This window comes from Merops nubicus, unplaced genomic scaffold, assembly GCF_000691845.1.
Source record: "Merops nubicus isolate BGI_N331 unplaced genomic scaffold, ASM69184v1 scaffold14602, whole genome shotgun sequence".
Taxonomy (NCBI): domain Eukaryota; kingdom Metazoa; phylum Chordata; class Aves; order Coraciiformes; family Meropidae; genus Merops; species Merops nubicus.
Window position 1 is genome coordinate 3,443 of NW_008592978.1, and position 23,866 is coordinate 27,308.

The 23,866-nt window shown below is 42.1% G+C and overlaps 1 protein-coding gene across 1 annotated transcript in view; it reads right to left on the reverse strand.

Moving 5' to 3' along the window:
• Positions 1-5,698: 5,698 nt before the first annotated feature.
• The window catches only part of EFCC1 (EF-hand and coiled-coil domain containing 1), a gene marked incomplete at its 5' end in the record, with an annotated part of 52,496 nt that continues 34,328 nt past the window's right edge, over positions 5,699-23,866 (reverse strand). Inside the window, 6 exon segments of the mRNA XM_008935332.1 lie at positions 5,699-5,832; positions 7,398-7,467; positions 9,791-9,949; positions 16,408-16,573; positions 16,868-17,000; positions 20,341-20,486. Coding sequence (XP_008933580.1) covers positions 5,699-5,832; positions 7,398-7,467; positions 9,791-9,949; positions 16,408-16,573; positions 16,868-17,000; positions 20,341-20,486 — 808 coding nt within the window.

Genomic DNA, 23,866 nt, shown 5'->3' on the forward strand with positions numbered 1-23,866 from the left:
ACTTTAGGAAATAAAGTAATTTAAGAAGTGAGTCTTAACCTGGGGAGGTTTGCTCTAATGCAGACACCCCTTGTAAGTGGAGTGAGTGAGCTGCATTAAACAAAGAGGTTAGCTAAGGGGTGGCTCTTCTGAGAACCTGAGTACAGCAGCCCGAGTGTGGAGTCCAATTCTTCAGCCTGAAGGACGAACATGGATTTGAGAAGAGTCAAGGGGACACAATGAAGCTGAGCTATTTTGGCCTGCTGAGGCAATGCCAGCAAAGTGCCTCTCAGTATCCGCAGGGTCCCCACAGCCACAGGGCAGACTGGGCTGGAGCAGCAAGTGTCCGAGTGACTCTAGGCAGTCCACTGAGGACATACACACATGTGTAGCCCTAATGGATAGAGCTCCACTGACTGGCTTCAAGTACAGAGAAGATGTAGACTCCACCTTCCTTCTGTTCAGGGAAGAAGCTGGGCTCAGAAAGGCCTAAGAGCATCCCCAAAGGAAAGTAAATTCAGTCTGACCAGTTGCCTGCAACAGCCACAATTTAGGGCCACCAAACTCCTGGAACAGACAGTGCCATGGGAAATCAGTAAAGGTATTTCACAGAATCACAGAATCACAGAATCACAGAATGTTAGGGGTTGGAAGGGCCCTCTGGAGATCATCGAGTCCAACCCCCATGCCAGAGCAGGACCATCTAGTCTAGGGCAGGTCACACAGGAACGCATCCAGACGGGTCTTAAAAGTCTCCGGGGAAGGAGACTCCACAACCTCCCAGGGGAGCCTGTTCCAGTGCTCTGGAACCCTTACAGTAAAGAAGTTCTTCCTCATGTTGAGGTTTCTGATGGGATATTACAGAAGAGCCAGAAAAGTAGAATAGAAACCCAACAGGAACTCTGAAAATCCTGGCCTCATGTAAGCAAAAGGTAATTCAGGAAATAGGGATGGTTTTCAATTGTATGTCACACTAAGAAACACTCTAGAGCTTTTTTATTTTGCCGAATGATACATAAAATTACTAAGCAAGTAAGAGAATGTAAATATTAAAGGATTCAGTGTCTTAAACTCCATGAAATGATAAGTCTGAGAGAAACCCTTTGGTGGGTAACACACATGCTGTGAAAGTTTATTGTCATTCTCCCTGGCCACACAACTGTTTCTCGCCGCGCTGTCTGACAGAGTTCCCTTCTTCTTAGAAGTGAGATGGAAACAGAATGAAATCTAAACAGCCTTTCAGCACCGCAGTGCATCCTGTCATAAACCAAAGGACAGAATCATGAAAGGGAAGAGATTTAATTCCAACAAATTCAGCAAATCTAAATGTATTGGTGCCAAGGCTTTTTTTCTTCTTGTGTGCACAAATGCCATCAGCCTCTTGGAGTAGCTCTGGCTGGAGATGACCACACTGATTTGGTGCAAAACTTTTCTGAATCGGTGTAACATCTGTGAGGAGTGGTCCCAGATAGAGAACTTCAGAGAGAGCTTCAATGGAAATAAACTGGACGATTATTGAATATTTATCAGGTGGACTTGAAGTCACTAATAGTTAACACCTCATAAAGTAAAAAATAATGGGAGGAGGAAACTTTTCTTGAAAAATCTCACTTCTGCTAGAAGTGTGCAGGTATCTCAGTGAGAATCAAGGCGAACAGCGAGGAGGGCATTGGGAGGAGAAAGGAGGTTGAGAATGGAGTCAAATGGGATAACCTGTTTTGTGGAAACCATGAAGGAAATGTCCCAGCTTCCTTGTTAGGGCCAATCTGCAGTTTTAATGAAAATTAATAAATTAAGATGATGAGTGCTAAGAAAATGAGCTTGATGACAGTTTGTGGAGATCCAACGTTGAACAGCAAAGGCTAAGGCAATGCCAACCCATTAGGAGAGTCTGAGGGAGCTAGACCAGCAGGAGAAAGGGCACATTCCTTGTGACTTGCAGGAGTGAGGGTTAGGAGTGCTGAGAACCCTCCAGGCAGCTTCTTTGGGGCCAGGCTGGGCACCAGTCTTACAGTAGGGATCTGAGGTCTTTATTGCTCTGCCACTAGCAGTAAGGAGGAAAGGATGTGGAGAAGAGATGATGAAGAATGACTTTTGTGCTGGGGTGAATTCCAACAGGTACAACTGGGATGAAACAAACTGTCCTTTCTCTAACAGTGGAATTATTCTTCAGGAAAAAAAATTTCCTAGAATGAGGCATGAGCACACTGAGGAGGGGATAAAATCTAAAGCATGGTGTGAGGCCAGAGTTCAACCAGGGTGCCTCAAAGCCATCATAATGAGGTTGCTTTAGCCCCTTTATAGATGCCCATTGACTTTCTAACTGAAAATCAAAGTAGTGCAGGTCTTGTCTGCAGACAGGACCTGATTAACCCTTGCCAGCTGAAGCTGTACAGCAGGGCTCTGGTCTCACCTGGTAACACGTTGCGTGGACTCCTCCAATCTGGTTTCTCACGGAACAAACAAATGTTGGGTAGGCATGCTCTGATGGCCTCTGGCTACTTGAGCAAAATTTTAGATGGACAATTGCACATGTTCTGTTTATAGCACATGCACTCGCTCTGTGATGTTTCTTTTTTCCTTTACTGAGAAGTCAAGCTGGAAGCAAATAGCCATTTATTACCATTTGGTAAATGTACAACAAACCAGAACGTCTGCAGAGATTTGTGATACTGCATTCATGGTTCTACTTTGTAAATGGAAAACTTTGGAGTGTGCTTTGTTATCTAGGGAATATTGGTTTGTTGGGGTTTTTTTTGCAGCCAGTTTAAGCTTGGTGTGTTCCCTCTAACATGAAGTACTGCTTTGTGCACTCCTACAGTCTCGTATGTGCTAGAGGAGCAAGTGTTACTGTGAGGACTGCTCCAGTGGTTCAAAGGAGGAGTTTATTATGCAGTCAGCAGTGTGGGGAATAACTGTTCCTACATTATGGTTTGAAATATGGTGAAGATATTAATGAGACGTGATTAGATATTTCATAGAATCATAGAATGCTTTGAGTTGAAAGTGATCTCAAAAAGTCATCTAGTCCAACCCCCCTGCAGTACACAGGGACACCCCCAATTTCAACTTGCTGTTTATCTGGGAGAAAATCCAGTACTCAAAATAGCAAGAAATTTAAAAAAAAAAAGAAAAAAAGTAGCTGAAATGTGCAGTACTCACATGAATTAAGGAGCTAGGTCTTTAAGAAAACCTAGAGATTTGGGGTTGCTTCCCAGGGTTATTAAGCAGACTCTTTTGACCATGTTCCACACAGGAAATCAAACTGTGGAAGCCTACCTGCTTTTGAGGCAGAGGTAGAAATTTCTCAATTACATAGATTTAAATCACATATTTATACACCTTCATATGAAATATTGAGCAGCCTCAGCAGCACTGCTGACAGGCTCCATATAAAACACTGGGGTGGAAGTATTTAAGAAAAAAAATCAATGCTAATGTCACCAAAGAAAGTATTTCAAATCACAGTGCTTTGTTTTGCGTCTGATTTCCAGCAAGAATTTTACTGAGGGCTGTTTCTTGAGCCATCCTGAAGAACAGATTCTTCTTATGGAAATACTGCAAGTCTGCCTTGCTCCATATTAATTACTTTTTGGAGTTAAAATAATCAGATTTTATTATTAAAGGGTTAATCAGCATATACTCATGTATCAGAAATGATTATGATATAGGCATTATAAGAAATAAAAATCCTACAATATTTGAAGCTAACTATCCATTAAATGCTGTTTATTCACAAAAACTTACCCTTGTCTCAACTGTTTGCATCCTCCTCAACACCACTTCAGGGTTCCAGTGCCATCCTGGTCTTCGACACCTCCAGTGATGGAGCATCCACAAGATAATCAGACATGTATTTACTTTATGATTCTCTTCCTGAAATGTCTCTTCTGCTAACTATACACATGGACATTTATCATTATTTAATTGATTATTCAATGATCTTCTGGCATTTTCCCTCTTTATACATATACAGTCTTCCTGGGAAAGTCTAAGAGACCTGCACAAAATATAAGATGATATTTGTTCTTGTTTTTTGTTTAGAAAATGGACCCAAGCAGGGAACTAACTCCTGCTCATTTTAATGATTATGTTGCACATTTAGTTTTTGTAGTATACAATATTAGCACATAGTTTAGTATATACTAAGTAATAGTATATATGGTTAGTATTAAGTTAGTAATGTATTTAGTATTAGTATACAGTTTTCCTTCCTACAAGGTGAATATTGCACTATATAAATATGTCCTCTCTCATTTATTTTTAGGAAAAATCTCTATTAAAAAATAAATCTCTCTCTTCTTAAAATCTTCCTCTGTTGAACTAGAAAAAACTAGCAGGTGAACCACCATTGAACAGAGTTTGTTCCATTGTTTGCAAAATGCCTTTTTTTTTTCCCCTCTCAAATGAAATGAAAACATATATTGCAAATCCTTGTTAACCAACATGCTTCAAAATGCTAAGTAATGTGTCACAGCCTTGGCTGGAGGTGTGTGTAACCTGTATGGTGCATTATGAACAGAAAGGAATAGAAATCTTAATCCCCTTATTGCGTTGTATGAAAATCATTTTCATGGGAAAAAATTCAGATATGCACAGCTCTGCATTGAATGCTCTTATTTCATTGCTGGCATTATCTCAGGCAAATCATTTCACATTCTTCAAAGATCTACAGTGCATCTTTTTAATAGCAGAAATTCTGTTGGATCATTTAAGAACTTTAGTTCCTGCTTTTGAAAGCTGAATGAAACAGCAAAAATATCTTGAAGCAGCCCATTTTATTTACTTTCGCCCCCAGGAATTCTTTTATTGCCGATTAAATGTTAGGTGATGATTAGGCTCAGTATTTGACATGAATTTGGCTGCAGGTGGGGCCCAGCTTTGTGTCTCTGCAGTTGCACTGGGGACAAGTAAAGGAGAGACCAGAGCTGTGTCCTGCACATGGGCTTTGCTGACGTGACAACGGCGCCTGTTGCAAAGTGGATTTTCCAGCCCTTCCTTTCCCTGAGAGCCTGGGCGCAGGATGGCTTCATAACTTCTTCAAGCAGTTAATTTTAACTTTTTATGTAAAATTGTCAGACAAGAATTCCAGATTTCTAAGGCACCTCTATAATTGCAAATAGAAAATTCAGCAGAGCAATAACAAATCTGACTTCAGAGTTAAAGTGAATAATCGAATCACAAATACAGACACACACCAACACGTTTCATACACGAGCCCTTACAACCTGCTCTGCTGGCACCCTCCCTGGTGTATGTTCATAGTGCGGTCGGTTTGTCCCTTCTGTGTTCAGGACATGGTTTCTTTGCTGGTGACAACACAGGCTGCATTTTGCTTTTGAACAGAGCTGTCACAAAAGCTAGAAACTCTGCCCAGCCAGAGCACGGCGACCAGGCTGGGAATCTAAACAGGTCAGGTCGGTGTATTTGGAATGGGTTTTATTGGGTTAACTGGTACAGTTACAGGGCCATCATATAAGGACGGTCATGCTTCCACCAGAGACAGACATCACTACGTAATCCTCACGCTGGGGGGACGGTGGGTCATGACAGGGAGGGTTCTGATGTTAGCTGTGGAGCCGCTGCTCCTCCAGAGGCAGCAAACCTTCGCTGGCTCTGGTCCTTCACTGGGCTCCGTTGGCTTGGACCCGTTGTTTTCACTGGAATGAGCGGGGAGCGTTGCTGGGCTGGGGGTCTGGGTTGTGGTGGGCACTGCTGCTCAGCACGAGATCACCAGTGGGTTAGACAAGCACTGGTGGCTCTGTGCCTTCTCCAGAGGCTGGCTTTTTAAGAGTTCGCAGGCTGTCAGCTCGTGGTGGAGAGTGTCTAGGACTTCAAAGAGGTGGGCTTTTCCTTTCGAAAGAAAATTGCAAATGTTATAATTTGAACAAAGACAGAAAGTTGCAGTTTAACAATCATGACACAAGCTCTTTTCTTCATAGGTGCCATTTCAGGTAATTATCATAAATGGCCTAAATGTTGAGACCAAATAATGAAATCCTGTCCCTGTAAAAATGCAAGTTGAATTGGGTTCAAGGACTGTTTACTGGTTCTCTTCCTTCATTCACTGACCACTGAGTGAACAAAGACTATTTCATGTCACAACAAAGAGCTGACAATCCAACCATCCTCTTAGTCTTGTCACAAAGGAAGAAGATATTTGGTTACAAAGACTCAGGGAAGCTGCTTGAGTCATGTCAAATGCACAGCCAGAAAACTGGAAGCAGAGAAGATGGTTCATGGCAATGATGGTGCAGAATGGACAGAGAGCTGCACAAGGTCACTTCCCTTGTTGGTGTGGGTTTAGGAAGCTGAGCTGTGCTTGCAGTTACAGAGGATGGCACTTGGGTTCAGCACCATCCCTTGGAGTCAGTGTTCCTCTGCAGGGTAAGTGCTGGTACCTTCTGGACACGTGTGTGCTGTGGATGCTAGCAACCTCCTCTTCTCTTCTTCTCACCAGGAGAACATCTAACCTATGGCTCAGAGACATCTTCTCCCTGTGTTGGTGTCCTGGAGCCAACAAAGGTCTGTCTTTGCCTTTTCTTCCTCTGCAGCCATGCTGAGACAGCACAGCTTAGCTCTGGGCAGCCTGTGCCCTGAACTGCTGGACACCACTAACAGCAAGGCTTTGAAACTGCAAACCCCACGAGGGTTCCTGTGTTATTCTCCCTAAATCATTGTTAATAGTACTCTCCAAAATTAAACCCTCAGGCCACATCTAGTCTTTTATAATCTTGTCTTTGATTGCTGGCTGCATATTAAAAGCTCCTCCAAGCCATGTTCTTAGGCTGGGTACAGGATGTTCATTTCTTGAAGGTAAAGACAAATACTCTGCTAATAGGAACAAATAATCAAACCTAGACCTCCAGGCTGTGGTCCCTGTGTGGGTCCTACACCAGGCCATCATCAAGGGAGAGGAGCTGGCAATTCTTCTTCTCATTCTCATGTGAGGAACAGGGAAGGCTATTATTAGAGGAGTGCAGGTCTGAGCTGGTTTCTTTACAGAAATATTCTGGTTTGTGTAACTTTGTGTGGCAGCAGGGGAGTACAACACACAGTGGGAAAGCAAACGTGATAAGTGAGTGCCTTACATACTTGGTCATGCTTTCCATTTTCTCATATCAATGAAGCCCTACAGACATTAGCAGGATACTGATTTGTTCCCCTAAGGCTAATTTAATGATATCCTCCTAATTGTGATTATAGTTTGGCTAAAAAAAGCCCTGGATGTGTTCCTGATGTGTCACAGACTAGAAACCATCGCCTTCTGTAGGTGATCATCTTGTGCCTTCTGTCTCCCTAGTTGTCCCCCAGTATTTGACATATTTTTTTCCTACTCATCTGTTCATTATCTAGTGTTTTTCCCAAAAGGACACTTTTGATGCTTCTTGGTCTTTATACATGATTTATTTTCTTACCAGGTTGGGGGTCACGGCAGGAATCCAAAGTGCTCAGCAAGATTTTCCCCAAGGCTCGCTTAGATATGTTCTTTAAAAAACAAAATAATATTATGGCACAAATATGTCCTTCACCGCTTTAAATGTATGAAATAAATTCTATGCGCAGTGTATTTCCATTTGACAATTCAACCAAAAAGAAACAGAATCCTGATAACAGGAGACTTGGTATTGGCTTTATTTTCTAGCATTTTATCTTAGCTAATGCTCAAATAATGGCAGTTGGTGTGGGCTGTGGTTCCTTAATGTGGTTATAGGAAGAGAAAGAACAGTCATTCACTGGAAAATACTGAATTTTCCAGAGTGTGTGCCGAAACAAACCTAGGTGGCAAGGAGCAGTGGACTCGGTAGGGTTAGGTTAATGGTTGGACTTGATGATCTTAAAGGTCTTTTCCAACCGAAGTGATGCTATGGTTCTATGATAGACTTTGTGGTGTCATCTCAGAAAAAGGCTGGTCAGACGTGGCTGATCTAGGAACTGTTGGGAATCAATAAATTAGAATAGACTGTGTGTGCATGTAGCAGGCTCAATGTGAGTTACATACTGAGGTGTGATGAACATTAGCCAAAATTACAGGCTGGAAAAAACTACTTAGGCTTTGGATTTTTTTTTGTTGTTGTTGTTGTTGATAGTTTTATATTAGAAATCAGTTGGGCCATTTCTACAATGTGTCTGGGAAAACAAACTCTCTTAATCTGCAGTTGAGCCACTGACGCCTGCTTTTGGAGAGGTGCACAGCTTAATGAGCATCAGGTTAATGAGCACTGAGTGCCTGGATCTGCAGGGACAGGCTCTTCTTGTTGAAACTTTCAGAAGTGGAACTAGATGTTCTGGCAGTGGGATGATGTACCTCCCAGCAGTCCAGGCAACACTGGCCTTGCTTACTGACACTGGCCATCTATCCACCTTCTGCTTGCCTGCCCCAGTTGGGGCTGGGGCATAGCGGGGATCAGTCTGCAGCAGGCTGGGATTACACGTGACCTCTGCAACACAGTGGGAGGTTTTAATGGCCCTAATGGGATGTGTGTTTGCCTTTGGATAGTCACTGCTTTGCGGCAGCTTCTGCTGCAAATGGGATGCTTGGGATATTTAAAACATGAAGGTGAACCTACCGGGGAAATGACACCTAAACCCAGAGTTTCCGAGGAATAAGCTTTCTTCCATCTGAAGTATAACCCAGCAGGGATTTAGGGGAGCCTTGCAAAACTCTGCTGGGAGTAGTGTGAGTGGTTTTGTTCACTGACAGCAGCGTTGCCTGTGTTGGTGCCGTGGGAGCTGCAGCATGTGGTGGCATGGTTCCAGCAGTGATGAGCATGAGGTGCTGTTATCACTGTGATGTGACACATCTGATGGATTGTCTCCTAAGCAGAAATGGTTTGCAATGATACAACTGACCAGTGAATGACATAATGAAGAGCAAATTATGCTTGTTGCCAGTCATAGTCTTTTACTGGTTTAATCCTTTGCTGGCTTGATATTGCTGCATGTGTCAGACTTGCCATATGAAAGGAGAATTTCCATGTCAAGTGCTAAAATAAGCTACCAAATGTTGAGCTACTACACTTGTTCCCTAGAGTCATCAGTGGAACATGAGCGTACTTCAAACCAAGTAAAGTGATCATCTGAGGAAGCATTCTCATTTCACATAGATTAGGCAGAGCTTTGCTGAAAACCGATGACCACCTCCAGTCATTAGCAAATAAATTAGCTCCTAGCAGTCCACTGTGGCTCCCAGCGTACCCAGTGTTCTGCAGATTACCCAGTTTGCCCATCTTTTGTTCAGCCCTTACTTTTTTCATTCTCAAACAGAATATTTGAACTGATTTTCTAAAGGACAGAACCACCATACTGGCTGTGTCTTTCTGGTGTTAATGCATCAGCTTTTATAAATCCATGTTTGGGTTATTAACTGGGTAAGAAACTTCTTACCAAAAATACCTTATTGGTATGCAGGAAAGAAAGAGTTTTATCCCTTCAGCATTGACTTGGTGTCATGTTAGGATGCAGTTGAACGAAGCTCCTTTTCTAGAAGGAAAAATAATCTAGAATCTTTCTGATTACTAGCATTTTTTTTAATTTTTTTTTTTTTTGTTTCCTCTAAATTTTTGTTTATAGTATAATGAGATCTTGGAGATCCAGATCTAAGGAGATCTCTAGGCTTCTTTTACAAAGTCAGCCATAGGGTTCTGAAGTTTTTCTACAATCACCAGGAATTTCCCAGGGCAAACACATGTAAAAATGTGTCCTGGTGTAAAGGACTTTGAACTTAATAGGTGGTGCAAATGTCTTTTTTAGTTTGGGCAGGACACTACCAAAGCCAGTTTTAGGTCTCTGGACTGCTTTCTTGCCATACCAAGTCTCGAAGTTGTTGAAGAAGCTGTAAAACATCCATGAGCTTTTCTTCCACCAGTGACAGCCTAACTCGCTCAGTCTCCAACATCTGCAGCTCCATCTTCAACAATTCGGTCTCCTCCACCTTCTGCTGCAGTTCACCTAGCAATGGGCCTTTCATCTGGACAATGACACAGGAAATTAAAAGCACTGGAGCTTTTCACCTTCTTGGCTGATAATTGCAAAGCTGCTTTTCCCCCCTTATCTGGTACATGTCAGTTCACTCCAGAAGGTTCTCCCAAAAGGAATTACATGTCTTAATGTCTTAGATAGCATGCACAATCAGTAGTTGCTGGGAAATGCATGCTTTGCTCTGGCACGTAACAGCAGCTCATTCAACACTGGATGCAAGCAGATCAGGCAGAAATTTTAAATACTAGCATTACTATTTCTGTTTTCTAATAATTTGCATTCCTGTCATCCTCTAAAAGCATAACTAATGTGTGTGTCCTCACCAGTGTAATCATATCTTTGGCTTGCAACTCCTACATATCAATCATCTGTACAGTCAGCGAAACAAGAAGGCCATTAACTAATTCCACTTAAGTATTTTGGTTAAAATAAGTGTCTTAAGGAAAAAAATGGAAGATGAGAATTCTGCAAAACACTGGCCTGCGTGCTTGGTGAAGCACTGGTTTGCAGCTATGCACAGAAAAGTCCAGATTCAACACGACTTTTGAGCAGTACAGAAATCCTGGGCAGGAGAAGTCTCCTCAGACCTGGAGCTCCCAGAGCTAAAGCTGACCTCTCCGTTGTCTCAGACCTCCCTGTGGAAAAAATGGTCAGGATTTGCAATGCTGCTTTTGTTTCAATGCAAGAGCTAAGTGACATGTTTTGAACTACAAAGCTGCCATCCCATTGGCAAAAGTATCTTCGTTTGTCACCGACCCAGGCCGGGGGCAGATATGTGGCCAGGCTGCTAAAAAGAGCTTTCTGAAAAGCATTTTCCCTGGAAAGTACGTCACTTGAATATTAATTCTGGACCTTTGAGAGTGCTGACAGATTTCAAGTTTATTAATAAAAGGAAACTTATTTTGCAATTATTACTGTGCCTAGCATTATGAATTTTTTTTTTTTGCAATTTCTTGTTGCAAACACTATCTAAACGTATCTATTAATATGACACTGAGAAACAAAATCAGGTGGGGTAAATGCTGAATTCCTTGGCTCTGTTAACCCCTTTTTGTTGTCATCTTTTATCCTTATTGCCATTTTAGAGATAACTAAGGAGAGAGTTGAACTTGAAAAGCTGAAGGCCTTAATCTGTGCACTTTTTAATGCCCTGTGAGGTGCTTCAGCTCCTCTGAGCCATACAACAGCAACAGAAGTTTGGATCACTTCATCTAGTCCCTCTGCCAAACCATGATTTCAGCATCCCTGTCTGAACACCCCTGCTAGATGACCACATTCCCATATGGAGAGCCAACTTTGTCCCCATCGACAGGGCAGCAGCTGAACTGAGATGTGACAGATACTCCAGAGGCCATGGGAAGTCTTCAATGAATTGAACATGGTTTCCTTTATGATACTGCAGATTGCATCCACATTGTAAATCCCACCTGGCACAGACATCCACTAAACATACGAAGTAGTTTTGTTCCCCTGGACAGCTGAAGCAGTGTCATATCAAATAACAGAGAGGTAAAAGAAGACTCCAGGGAGACCTCCTTGTGGCCTTCCAGTATCTGAAGGGGGCTTACAAGAAAGCTGGGGAGAGACCTTTTACAAGGGCTTGTAGTGATAGGATGAGGGGCGATGGCTTCAAACTGGAAAAGGGGAGATTTAAGTGAGAAATTAAGAAGTTCTCAACTATGAGGGTGGTGAGACACTGGAACAGGTTGTCCAGAGAAGTTGTGGATGCTCCATCACTGGAGGTGTTCAAGGCCAGGTTGAATGGGGCTTTGAGCCATGTGGTCTAGTGGGAGGTGTCCCTGCCCATGGCAGGGGGCCTGGAACTAGATGATTTTTAAGGTCTCTTCCAACCCAAACCATTCTGTGATTCTATGATTGGTTGTAGATGCAAAACAGACTTTTCCAATATGCAGTTAAATACTCATGGAAATTCATACTGGGTGCTCATCTGTCCTGGTCCTGCACTCCTGACATCCCTTAGCTGCTGCTTTGGTCCTGCTGGCAAAACTGCCATTCCCAGAGAGCTGCCCAGAGGTTCTCTGTCCTCTGTGGGGTGCCTTGCCAAACACCAGCTTTGAGAAGAAGTCAGCTGCTGATATCCATCCCTCTTATAAACATGGAGAATGCCATGGGGGAAATCTGAGCTCCAGAGTAGTGTGTACAAAGCCATCTAGGATGAAGAAAAATTAATATAAAAAAATCCCTTAAGGAATGTAAGACAAAACAGTTCTATTGTATTTTCCATGGAAGTTGAGGAGCCTCTCATATTAGAGCCATTTTTTCAAGCAAAGAACTTGAGAAACATTTTCAGAACAAGAAGAAGCCAGTAACTGAACAGCAGAACAAAGCACAGAACTGTGCTGCACAATTTATCTTTTGAATCATTTTCCCCTGGAAGGACTGGAGGGTGGCAAGGGGAGCACCAGTTTGTACAGGAGGCTGCAGAGATGATCTGAGGAACAGAGGGTCAGTAATTCTGTCAGGCAAAAGGGTAGGAACTGCCATGGAGCAGGGACTTGGAGAGTACAGAGAGGGACATAGTGGAGAATCTGTCCAAATTCTTTGAAAGGGTCTATGTATGTGTAGGAATACTGTTAATTCAGCTGATAGAATGTAGTTTGAGTCTGTAAAAAGCTTTTGATAAGATTCATCACCAAAGGCTCAAGGAAATAAATGAAGCTGCCACAGGGCAGTAGCACAGATCCTGCCGTGGACTTTCAGCTGGTTCAGAGCTAGGGCAGAGCACAGAGTGACAGACCAGCACAGAAGGGTTCACAGATAATCCTCAGGGTCTCACAAGGAGGTGGGTTGAGACCTGAGCTGTTCACCATATTCATAAATGATTTTTGAAAAAGATGAATTTCCAAGTATTTACATTTGTGCTCAATACAGTGTTGTGGAGGCAATCAAAACTAAAGCTGCCTGTGGAGAATCACAGCTATTGAATAGCTATGGGCAATACAAGGGCAGATGGAATTCAGCATCAGGAATGCACAGTAAGGCAGGTAGGAAAGGCACTATACATATGCACTGGTGATGACTACTGCTCAAGATGGAGATCTAGAAGAGCTGTAATCTCCTGAACACAGTTCAGCAGTCAGCAGCCATCAAAGGGATCTGTGCTAGGAGCTATTAGAAAAGAAACTAGGGGCAAACCAGAAATGATGATTATGTGATGAAGAGCTTGTATGGAAGCACTACACATATTTTTAGTTCTTCTCCTTGAAAAAGGGTTATAGAGCTTGAAAAGTACATGGAAGAGTAAAACAGAACAAGAGAAGTAATGGTTTCTATAGCAAGAGGGCTGAGGCACACTAGGAATGGTGATAGCTGAGGCAGTGTTTCTGGTAGTAAAAGTCTATAAAATTATGAGGAAAAGCTCATTTGCTGATTCCCAAGTCAAATCCAAGGTGATGGCAGATGAACAGGCAGCAGATTTTAAGCTAACAAAACCAAACCCTCAAAACCTTCCTGCCTAGCACGTGGGAGCCCTTGCCCTAAGCTACCGAAAACATCGCTGGCTTTAAAGAAAGGAGAGGTGAGTTCATGGTAAATAGCTCAAATACTGGCCATTAAACATGACACTCCATGCACCAACCAGTCTAAGATGTGTCTGTCCATGGTGTTTTGGGAACCAGGCCAGTAATACCAAGAGGAAAATCTTCTGTACTATTTCTCATTGCTTTTCTCTAAGCAACTGCTGCTCTACATCAGGCGCGTGATATTAGGATGAACTTTCTGTTTGACCCTGTATGGCTGGCCATAAACTAATTGTCTTTTTAATTAAGCTGGCAGTTTGTATGCAAGCTTTTATGGAAAATAATTGGCATTTGAAATGCTGGAGTTTGAACCCCAAGCCCCTGAATTAAGGTTGACATATGGGTGATTCCCACAGCCCTTCATACAGAGGTGGTGAGTTTGCCTTAGAGCTTCCCCCGGGGTGCGGCCGGCCCTGCAGGGAGAGCCATAAGGGAAATGAGCCCCAGGGGTCCCGCATTGAGTTGACAAAGGTCAGGTGTCTGCTTGGGGGTAAAAGCTGGGAGGCAGTAGTGTCTGTCTGTGGAGTGCACTCCACAGAGCTTCCTGGTTCAGGGCAGACCTCCTGACTCTCCCTGGAGCTGGGCCCCAGTCTGTTTAGAGCTTTGTGAACGCGGGCTGATCGGGTGAGAGTCGCCATGTGGGCACCTTTCTCTTATGTATTTAACTTGCTGGTTTGGCTGTTTCCCATGCCAACTGTGGGAAACCTTGGTTCTCTGTTTGTACCACCTGTTGTGGGCCGAGTCACATCTTTTGTGGGATCTTTGGGGGTGGTATTGTTTATGTACCAGCTGACTGATCTGTTTGTACCCCCAGTGATCATTCATGGAATGTCCTTGTCTACAATACAGTCTGTGTATTGGTTCATCTTCCTGCTGGTGCTATCATTTTTGTTGGGCCTGGTCACTGGCAAAACAGCATTTCTCTGCAATGCTCGCTGGGAAACATATGGCTTTATTTTTAGAATTCACTCATGTTTTCTCCATCTTCATCACCGTGTCTTCAGTAGAAGCTATTTTTAAATGTTCAGTGGTTGGAAAGCAGAACTTCCTAGACCTTGCATATTTCAGAACTCTTTTATCCCCTGGTTCTAGACTGATCTCCAAATCTTAGACTGAAGCAATTATTAATCAGTATTTGAGAGTGTTCTTTGCTTGCCTGATGAGTTTGTTACTTGTGAGCTTTGTTGTTATTTGTCTAATTTTCAGCATTGAGCAGGCCCAAATAGAAGTATTTAGAGCAATGTATAATGTGTTTTTGTCAGGTCATCAGACAAAGTGTTCTTGGTGGTTTATTTATTAAGCCAATACATTTATTTGGCAGTTAGGTGAGAGAGCATTTATCAATCTTCCAATTTGCTTTGTGTTGCTTCCTGAAAGGGATTATTTATTACTTGCCTGTCTCTTTTGCAGCACCAAAAGAAAAATACCTATAACTGCACACAAGACACAAATGAGAGGTTTAAGAATAAACTTGTAACAGGCTCCAAATGATTCATCCTGCTGATTTTAAATTCATGTCACAGTGGGCTGGCACTGTCTGATTCACCTCCCTGCTTGTCTTTAAATCAAGAGAAAGAGGTTCCTTTTCTGTCCTGGCATTTTGTATTAATCTATCAACAATGGTCATTTTCTGAACAAGGTGTGCAGAACTGATATCCATCTGCAGATATTAAAAAGAAAGCAGTATGGTACCACAGAAGAAGATGAGTAACTCTGAATGGAAAAAAAGGAGAAGAGGAAAACTGGCATTACCTACAGGAAAGCAGCTCCTTCCTGTAGGTAAAAGAATACATGTAGTTTTTTATGTGAGCTGAGGTTAAGCAGCAGAGAAGGAAGCTTTGTGTTGCTCTAAGGAGTATTACAGAAGTCAGTTGTTACTGAATACTTCAAATTGTGTAAGACCTAAGTATGAATTTATTCTGTTTTTAATTTTTTTTCCTCACAAAAACTCTTCCATTTATTGTAGTCAAGGGAGAAAATGACATGAAATACTGATAAATCAAAAGATGCCAACAAGTAAAGAAGCTGAATATTTTACTCTTACTTTAAACAGTTTATCAATTTAAATATAATCCTTCAGGAACTACTGAAATTTTTAAGCTCTTTTTAAAGAAGGGGCATAAAGTACTGAAAAAGCAGTGGCTGAACCTGAAGACCATGCAGACGGAGCAATGCATCCAATGCTCAACTGTTGTTTCCCAGAAAGATTGCTAGCATTTAAATCTGTGCCCACTGATGGCTGAAGTTTGCAGCATTTAATTAATAAGATCACATGGGACGACTGGGATGCTGCACTGGGGCTTTTACCTGCTGCGGCTGTAGCCTCTGCTGAATGGAAGGAAGCTCAACATGCTGCTAGGCCTGAGAGTTAGTGCTTTTATTTATTTATAACTATATCAGTCTAATCCTGAGAACCAGCCAGAGTAAACTGGCTGATTTCCTCCAAGGATTCCAAATCAGTGAGCCCTGCATCTCAGACAGCTGGAGGGGCTTCTGGAGAAGTTACTGTGCTGCCAGAGCAGCTGGATGTGGTAGGACATGGGGAGAGTTTCATCCCCAGCTGAGGAACCACGGAAAGTAACCCTATGGCTAATGTGGAGCTCTTTGGTCTGCTGGGTCTTCCCAAACCTAGTGTCAGTGAACACCTTAACCCATGTAAATAAAGGATGATGTGTGAAGAGCCTGGGCTTGGTGTAGGTCTCATCCTCCAAACAAATGGAGGTTCAGGTGGGAACCTGACTGGAAACGTGGGTGTGACAGCAAAGCATGACATGTTCGAGCTGACAAACCAACAGCATCAGCAGCAGAGCGTGGAATGGCCAGAATAAAATACAAATGGACATGCAGATAAACGCAGCTGCTTAAAGGTATATAAAAACTCCTCCAGGCTCTGCCTGGCACCTTTTACCTCTTCCATATTTGTTTCCAGTGTTTTCACCTCGTGCCCTTTAAGCTCCAGCTGCTCGGTTAGTGGTGTGATTCTCTCTGTAAGCTCCGCAGGGGCAGTTTCATAGTCGTCAGGATTGGTGGTCTCCAAGTAAGACATCAGCTTTTTCCACATTTTTTCATCACATCTACATATGCATTAAAAAAAAAAGTGTTAGTGAAACCTCACAACAAAGGTCTGTCTTTAAATATTTTCCTTCAAAAGTCTTGTCAGCCCAGAGCACAAATCAGCCTCCTGGTCGATGCTGGTTAGGGTTTGGGGGGAATATCCAGCACGTTTCCCATGAGCTGGAATGGGTGGGCCAAGGAGACTGCTGATTTTGCTATACAGCATTACAGCTTCTTACTGAAGCCATGGCACCTTCAGGGCATGAAATGATCTTTGCAAAGAGCTCACATTCCATTACATCTCCTAAACCTACCCGCTGCCACAGCAAGGGAGATTGCCCAGGATTTTCTTCATTTCGTCCACCTGAGATGGCTGGTGTCCTGTCCACTTCTCCTCCTCTTCATCAGAGGCAGCCTGGCCCTCCACAGAGCGGAACAGCTGATCCTCTGCTCGAGAAACCAACAACCACTTAGCAACAGCACAACCACCCCGAACTGCTGCAACCTAAACTCCTGGAACTGAGGCAGAAAGGAGGGAGGTTGTGAAAACCCTAGTGCAACATCATGAAGGGCCTTGTGCAACCTGCTCTAGTGGGAGGTGTCCCTGCCCATGGCAGGGGGCTTGGAATTAGGTGATGTTTAAGGTCCTTCCCAACCCAGACCATTCTATGACTCAGTGGTTATGGTACTTGTAACTTACTGGGAGTCTTCAACCTTGTGTACCTGAAAAGCACTGGTCAAGTCTTTATTCTGAACATTTATTCTGAGTTGACACCAGGCTAAGCCAATTTCAACATGATTTTAAATTTTATAATTATTCCTCTTAATCACTGTCGGTTGATTAAACAGGTTTAATGAATTCTAACAGCATGATGAAGTCAAATGCTGTTATTTCTTCAAACACTGAAACACATTTGACCTTAGGTAGCACTACACGCACTGTGCATACTTAGTTCCTTCAGCCCAAGGAGGGAGGGTTCAAGGGGATGAGTCATCCAGCAGGGTCTCCTGGGAAAGTGACTTTGCAGGGACACGAGCACTTGCAGTTCCAGCTAAAATACCGCTTCCGGTCGTTGCTGTTTGAAGTTCTGGGTGGTGGCCAGCCCTGTGCCAGCAGCAGGGTCCCACTGCTGCAGCAGCCTCATGCCGCAGTGCCTTTAATCCTTGCTCAGGTCTATTTTCAGCTACAAAGGAAAAATTACCTAGTTTTGTGTTTGGGTTTGGTTTTTTTTTTCCTCTTTTGGTTAACACCTGGCATATGTTTGTTAACGCAATTTTTATTTCAGTAGCATTCAATGTGCCAAATTTATAGCTTAGCACATTCCATAACTTATTGCCTGAGCAGGAACAAAGCTTAGCTGCATGTACTATTGCTCTTTAGTTAGCGAATTGATGTCTGCATTTTTATGGCAACCTGAACAGCCTGATTTATTAGGAGCACTTTCTTTCCGTGAGGCTGTGCATGGCCAAAGCAACAAAAAAAAGTACTTTATTTTCAATCTATGATACATTAGTAGTGAACTTTCTCTACCATAATTTATTTTCCTGCCACAGGAGTTCCAAGGGGTAATGATCAGCATTCACAACACTTGTGTCAGCCATGAGAATTGATCACCCAATACAAGGGATTCCTTGAAGAGCTTCAAACTTTTTAATCCAGTACATTAATTGCAGCATCTGGCACAGCAGACACTCAGTTTAGGGTTTTAAAAACAGAGGGAAAGGCTCGTGAGTCACATGCAGCCTTCATGCAGAGGTAGCTAAGGCACTTGTAATGCTTTTTTCTTCCTCCCTTCCTGCCTTCCCTACAGGAATATCCTTTGCTTGGATCAGTTGTGTACACAAAGGACACTATCGATTGCATCCCCCTTGTAGGTTATGATTAGCAGGGCTGGAAACCAGAGAGGAAAACAAAACTTCCCATGCATCTTTTTTACAGCCAGTATTTTATTAAAGTTCTTCTACTAAGCTAATATTTAAAAAAATATTCTGTCAGTAGAATCAGAGCACTTTATTATTGTGCTGTTGAGGCATTGATCTGTAAACTAGCTACTGTAGAATAATTTACCCAATTCCATTGATGCAAGTGCTCTTCTCCTCTAAGAAATTAATATTTATTACCACATATATAAAAAAATCATAAATCATTCTCCATCTAGTATATCTAAGTTTGTCCCAGATATTCACACTTTATTTGTTCATCTTCCTGAGTTATTTTTTTTTCTGCATGAATTTATTTGATGAAAAACTTTTTCGTGTTTTTCAGTCTATAAACTCATGATTTACTTGTTTGAAAAGCTTTTGCTAAAAAGTTGTTTGTAGTTGGAGTATGGGTACTGTAGGTTAGACATGGAAACTGTCTTCAGACCTCATAAAGTGTTTGATTTGATGAAAATATTTGTAAAAACAGGCTTATTTTCTAAGTCTAGCCACATGGAGAAGGTGCTACAATGTTCATTGTAGTTACACGTTATTCTTTTTCACAATTCCAAGCAGCTGATTGCCAGCTCCGTTCAATACACACCTAAAATCTGATTTTTTTGCCACTATATATTGTTATCCAGCCTGCAGTAATGTCACATAAGTGCTTTTGTCTTCTTTGAACTAGATACGTCCAAAAAAACCAAAATCACCGAAGTGAAGTCAGACTTTGCATTTGCTTTCTACTTGGCTTGTAAACTACCATCCAGGGGGAAAAAAAAATAATGAAAGGCGTTGGGTCTCTTAGGTGGCTTTCAAAAATAATGTGTCATCATTACAGCTGTTAAATGACACCACCAACCCACCTCCCTCCCAAACTGCTGGTTCTTTGAGAGCCCTTCTAACTGCTCTACAAATGCCTGGTCGAGGTCATGGATAGTGAGAAGAAGCCCTGGCAAAGCCCATGATTTCAGGAGACTTTCAAAGAAGTCTTCCTGCAGTCCCATGAGGAATGGCAAGCATGGGATGTTACAGCACTACATCTGCTGAACAGGCTGGACCTTGTCAGAGTTACTGCAACAGCCACAACATTTCCAAAGAGTGTGACTATACAGAATATTAACTGCAAATGGCTTCCTTGGAAATTGTTTTAGCTGAAGTTCTGAGGTTTTATTTACAAAGAAACAAAAACTTCAAACATTTAAGCCAGCAAAAAAGTTACAGTGAGATGAATTGTATGGGGAAAAAAACAGTTTTAAATCAGAATCATTTTGCTTGGAAGAGACCTTTCACATCATCAAGTCCAACCACTAACCCAGCACTGCCAGGTCCCACCTGACCCATGTCCCTCAGCACCACATCTCCACAGCCTGGAAACCCCTCCAGGGATGGGGACTCCACCACTGCCTGGAGCAGCCTGACAACCCTTTAATTTTTCCTAATGTCCAACCTAAATGTCCCCTGGTGCAACTTGAGGCTGTTTTCTCTTGTCCTGTCACTTGTTCCTTGGGAGAAGAGACTGACGCCCTCCTGGCTCCAGCCTCCTGTCAGGGAGCTGTGGAGAGCCAGAAGGTCTCCCCTGAGCCTCCTTTGCTCCAGGCTCCCCCAGACCCTCCTCAGCAGACTTGTACTCTAGACCTCTCTAAGTGATAGCTCTAAGCGATACCTTCACTCTTCTATTAAACATAAAATTATGTGGGGAGTGAGAAGCAGAAAGCTGGGATATTACCTTTTATTTGGGTCTAGGATTTCAGGGTGCATTAGGATTGGTTTGTGGGTTTGGTGGTTTAATATCTACATTAGCTTTTCTGCTGAGGTTCTTAGGAATCAGTGAGGAAAAGAAGCAGTTGGGTACTGGGTTGGATACCATTCTCAGAAAGCCCAGCTACACCGGTGGGAGACCGTCGGTCCTGCTGCACACCAGACAGGGAGCATCTCCTGTTGGGTAGGGCTGCTCCCTCCCTCTGCTCCGGGCTGCCTCTTGAGGGAACCTGCAGTCTCACCATTTCTGACCTGGAAAAGAAGGGCAAAGTAGAGTGGGCTGGTACAAAATTTGAAAACCCAAGATAAACACACACAACGTAGCACAGGAGTGACTTTGGCTGAATGCAGTTGTTCAGACTTGCTATAGAAGAACAGTGGTGTCTGCCTTTGGTGCCTGGAAAATAAACCCCTTGAGTGTTTTTTCACCATGACTCCAAGAAAGGTGGATTTTGGCTGTTCTTTAGGTAGTAAGAACTAAACATTACTTATAGCGTTTATTTCAGCTCAAAGACATCTAGGAACTCTAGACATCTAGAAACTCTGCATGGGAACAGTCTACCCTGGCCGTAAGCTCTCCCTTCCCTGCTGGCAGTGGTATGACAATGCTTGCTTCACTTTTACCATGGGCACAATACCAGAGCTAGGGGAGCAGGTCTTTGACTGGGCACTGCTCAGATTTGGAAATGACAGGTAGTTTTGATCTAAGTCTTCTGTGTACTGGAGATGAAGCAGTGTCAGAGACTGAAAAGTAAAAAAAATGGTACATAAACAGAGTGAGACATCTGAAAACCAGTGAGTTATAGGTGAGAAGCATCTTGGCAGTGAGCTTCTGAATCACTGACAATCTCGCTTGGAATTGTGTGTTCTACTGAGTGGAACATAGAGGATATTACAGCTATGTCTTGTTTTAAAGGAAACAGCTTTCAAGGGATGGTACAGGGGTCAAATAACGGAACTGATGTGTATGAGTCCTTAAACTTGCCAACAAAATATATTTTGAGAAAAATAATATAATTCAATGGAGGGTGATTGTTCAGACTGAGGAATTTATAGCTACCTAAATGGACTAGAGGAGCACCTTCAAGGAAATTCAGGGGAATGCATGTTAGACGAAAAATCCAGACTGTATTTCCATGTAGTGGAGTTGAAAATGTTCTAACCCAATCAAGAAAAGACATGTTAAGACAGTACAAGCCATTGAGTGGAGTAAAATGGAAACTTGACTCTGCACAAAACAAAATCTAATGAGCCCAGTAACACAGGCTTATTTTCTAACAATCTAATGAAATACTGCATTTTGGAAAGAACGGGATGTGAAACGAGAGTCACGATGAGTCCTTTGGAGTTACTGCTCCCTTTTTATTGGAACACATTTGGTTTGGTTCAGTTGACTCTCCTACCTGCCATTTCATAGTGATATCCTGAGAGACAGTATTGCTGTTTCAGGGGAAATGCAGTGGAAGTATGCAGTATAGTTGACAAAGAAAATTAATTCAGAGACTCCTATTTACATGCAAAATAATGAATAGGTCCAGTGAAATCACAAGGCAACACATAATACTGAATTTACTTCAGGAGTCTTGTTTTTTCACATGTTATACATAATATAATGTGTAACTGAATTCCACAAAAAGTTACTGAAATCAGAGCTGTGAAAATTAAAGATATTAGACTCATATAATGTAGTAAGAAACTCATAGTTACATTGGATAAATGGAAATCTGCCGTACCAGTCCACACATATAGAGCTTATTTAAACACTCTGCAAGGTAGGAATAAGCTGCCTCTCAGGCATGGAGCAAACGGAACACCAAGTCCACTCCATTACAAGGCTTGAAAAAAGCATCATATGGGTCTGTGATGGAATGCAATACTATACATTTCCTACAGAGTACATTTCCCTTGCTTCCTTTTTCACTCTTTTAAGAAAAAGTTTGCTTTCAATAGTTCCATCAGGATATTTTCCTATTTACACTGTATAACAACATGGTTATACTTTTCCCAATAGGAGCTGTTGTGTAGTGTACACAGAGAACCTATATGCAAAAGAAAGCAAAGCAAATTCAGGAGTTTTATAGTAAATTAACCTCCCTTCAAAAACTTCCTAAGGTTAGTTTTGGTCTAGTGAATACTGAATGTTCCTCATACTTAACACATTAAATATTCATCAACCAAAAGGGAGAGTTAAAACACTTAGCAAATTGGTCCTACTGAAACAAGCTGCATAACGTGATCTTTTCGTCCAAATCTTCCAAATACTTCCTGCCTGTAAATTGAGCTACTGCTAGAAACTGGACTTTAGATGTAGTCATAGAGAAGCTGGTGCCAAGTTGGAGAGAAATGTTGCAAAAGGCTTTTGTTTAACACAGCTGCCGTCAGTTCCTGAAGAACCCCATCAACATCATTTCCCTTGTTGCTTCTGAAAGGCTACTGAGTAAATGAGGTCATGAATTCAACAGTAACAACAGAAGTCAGTGTTTCCAAATATCTGTCGGGACAGAAATAAAGCCTAGATAAAACATGCTTAGGAACTAGCACTTCTTTTACCCCGCTGAGTAGAGCAGACCTCGTGAAAACTAATCACATATTTTGTTTACAATTCATGGCATATTTAGCTGAGCAACAACTGGATTTCCTGTAAATCCAAGGGAAATAGTGGGCTCCAGAATGGAGCCTGCCTAGTCATTTAGCCTCAATAGTTGTGGAAAAAAAAAATAATGGAGTGTCCAAATAAAAAAGCCCTTTTAAGCTTGGGCGTTCCAAATGGGGGCTCCTGGAAGCGCCACAGAGCTTCAGTGTTCTGGACACTTACTGTGGAATATAGTAACATTGCCTTTCACAAGAATGGTACATTTTTCTCTGAAATGTGCTAACTTGCTTTATTTTAAGACAAAAATATTTTAGGGTCTGGTGTTCAGTAAGAATCTTTTACAATTTCTGGAGGACTGTAGCTCGTATTGTGCAGATTGTTCTCTTAGCTTTGAGCTGCAGTCTAACGGATCTGTTTGGATTTCAGAGATTTCTAGAGTTAGTTCACATAACACAGAGATGTTGACATTTCAGTGAATACTCATTGTAGTCTTGAAGTTGGTTAAGATTTTAACCCATGAAACATGGGTTATTCAAGTATCATGAAGATCTTTCCTAGCAACAGTGGTAGATGCTGGCATGCTTGATCTGCTGGTGGTATCAGCTTCTTACATCTGGCAGCCTGGTTTCAATTTAGTTTGCAGTCCAAGGAACATAAAGAAATTTGGTGGAAAAAACCAATCCTTTCCATATAATTCAGGATTTAGAGTAGCAGACTTCTACTTAGGTGAGATTCAAGACAGACCTAAATAGATGAGATTCAAGACAGACCTCAATAATAGCTTTTATTTCTCTGTTGTTCTTGTAAGAGAACTTATAATTGGTTGATGAAATACAAAATACAAACTCAGATTATGCTATAGCAATTTTCTTGTGAGGACTTCATCAGCTCTCTCTTAATGTGGAAAAATTAAAGGAGCCATGCAGACAGTGTGTCTTGTAGGTCCTTCTGCCTAATATATTGATTAAAGACAGCTATGTCTGTCTTTGCTGGAGAGGTTTATCTAGAAAACTAAAAAGAAATGCAAGTTTTCAGCAGG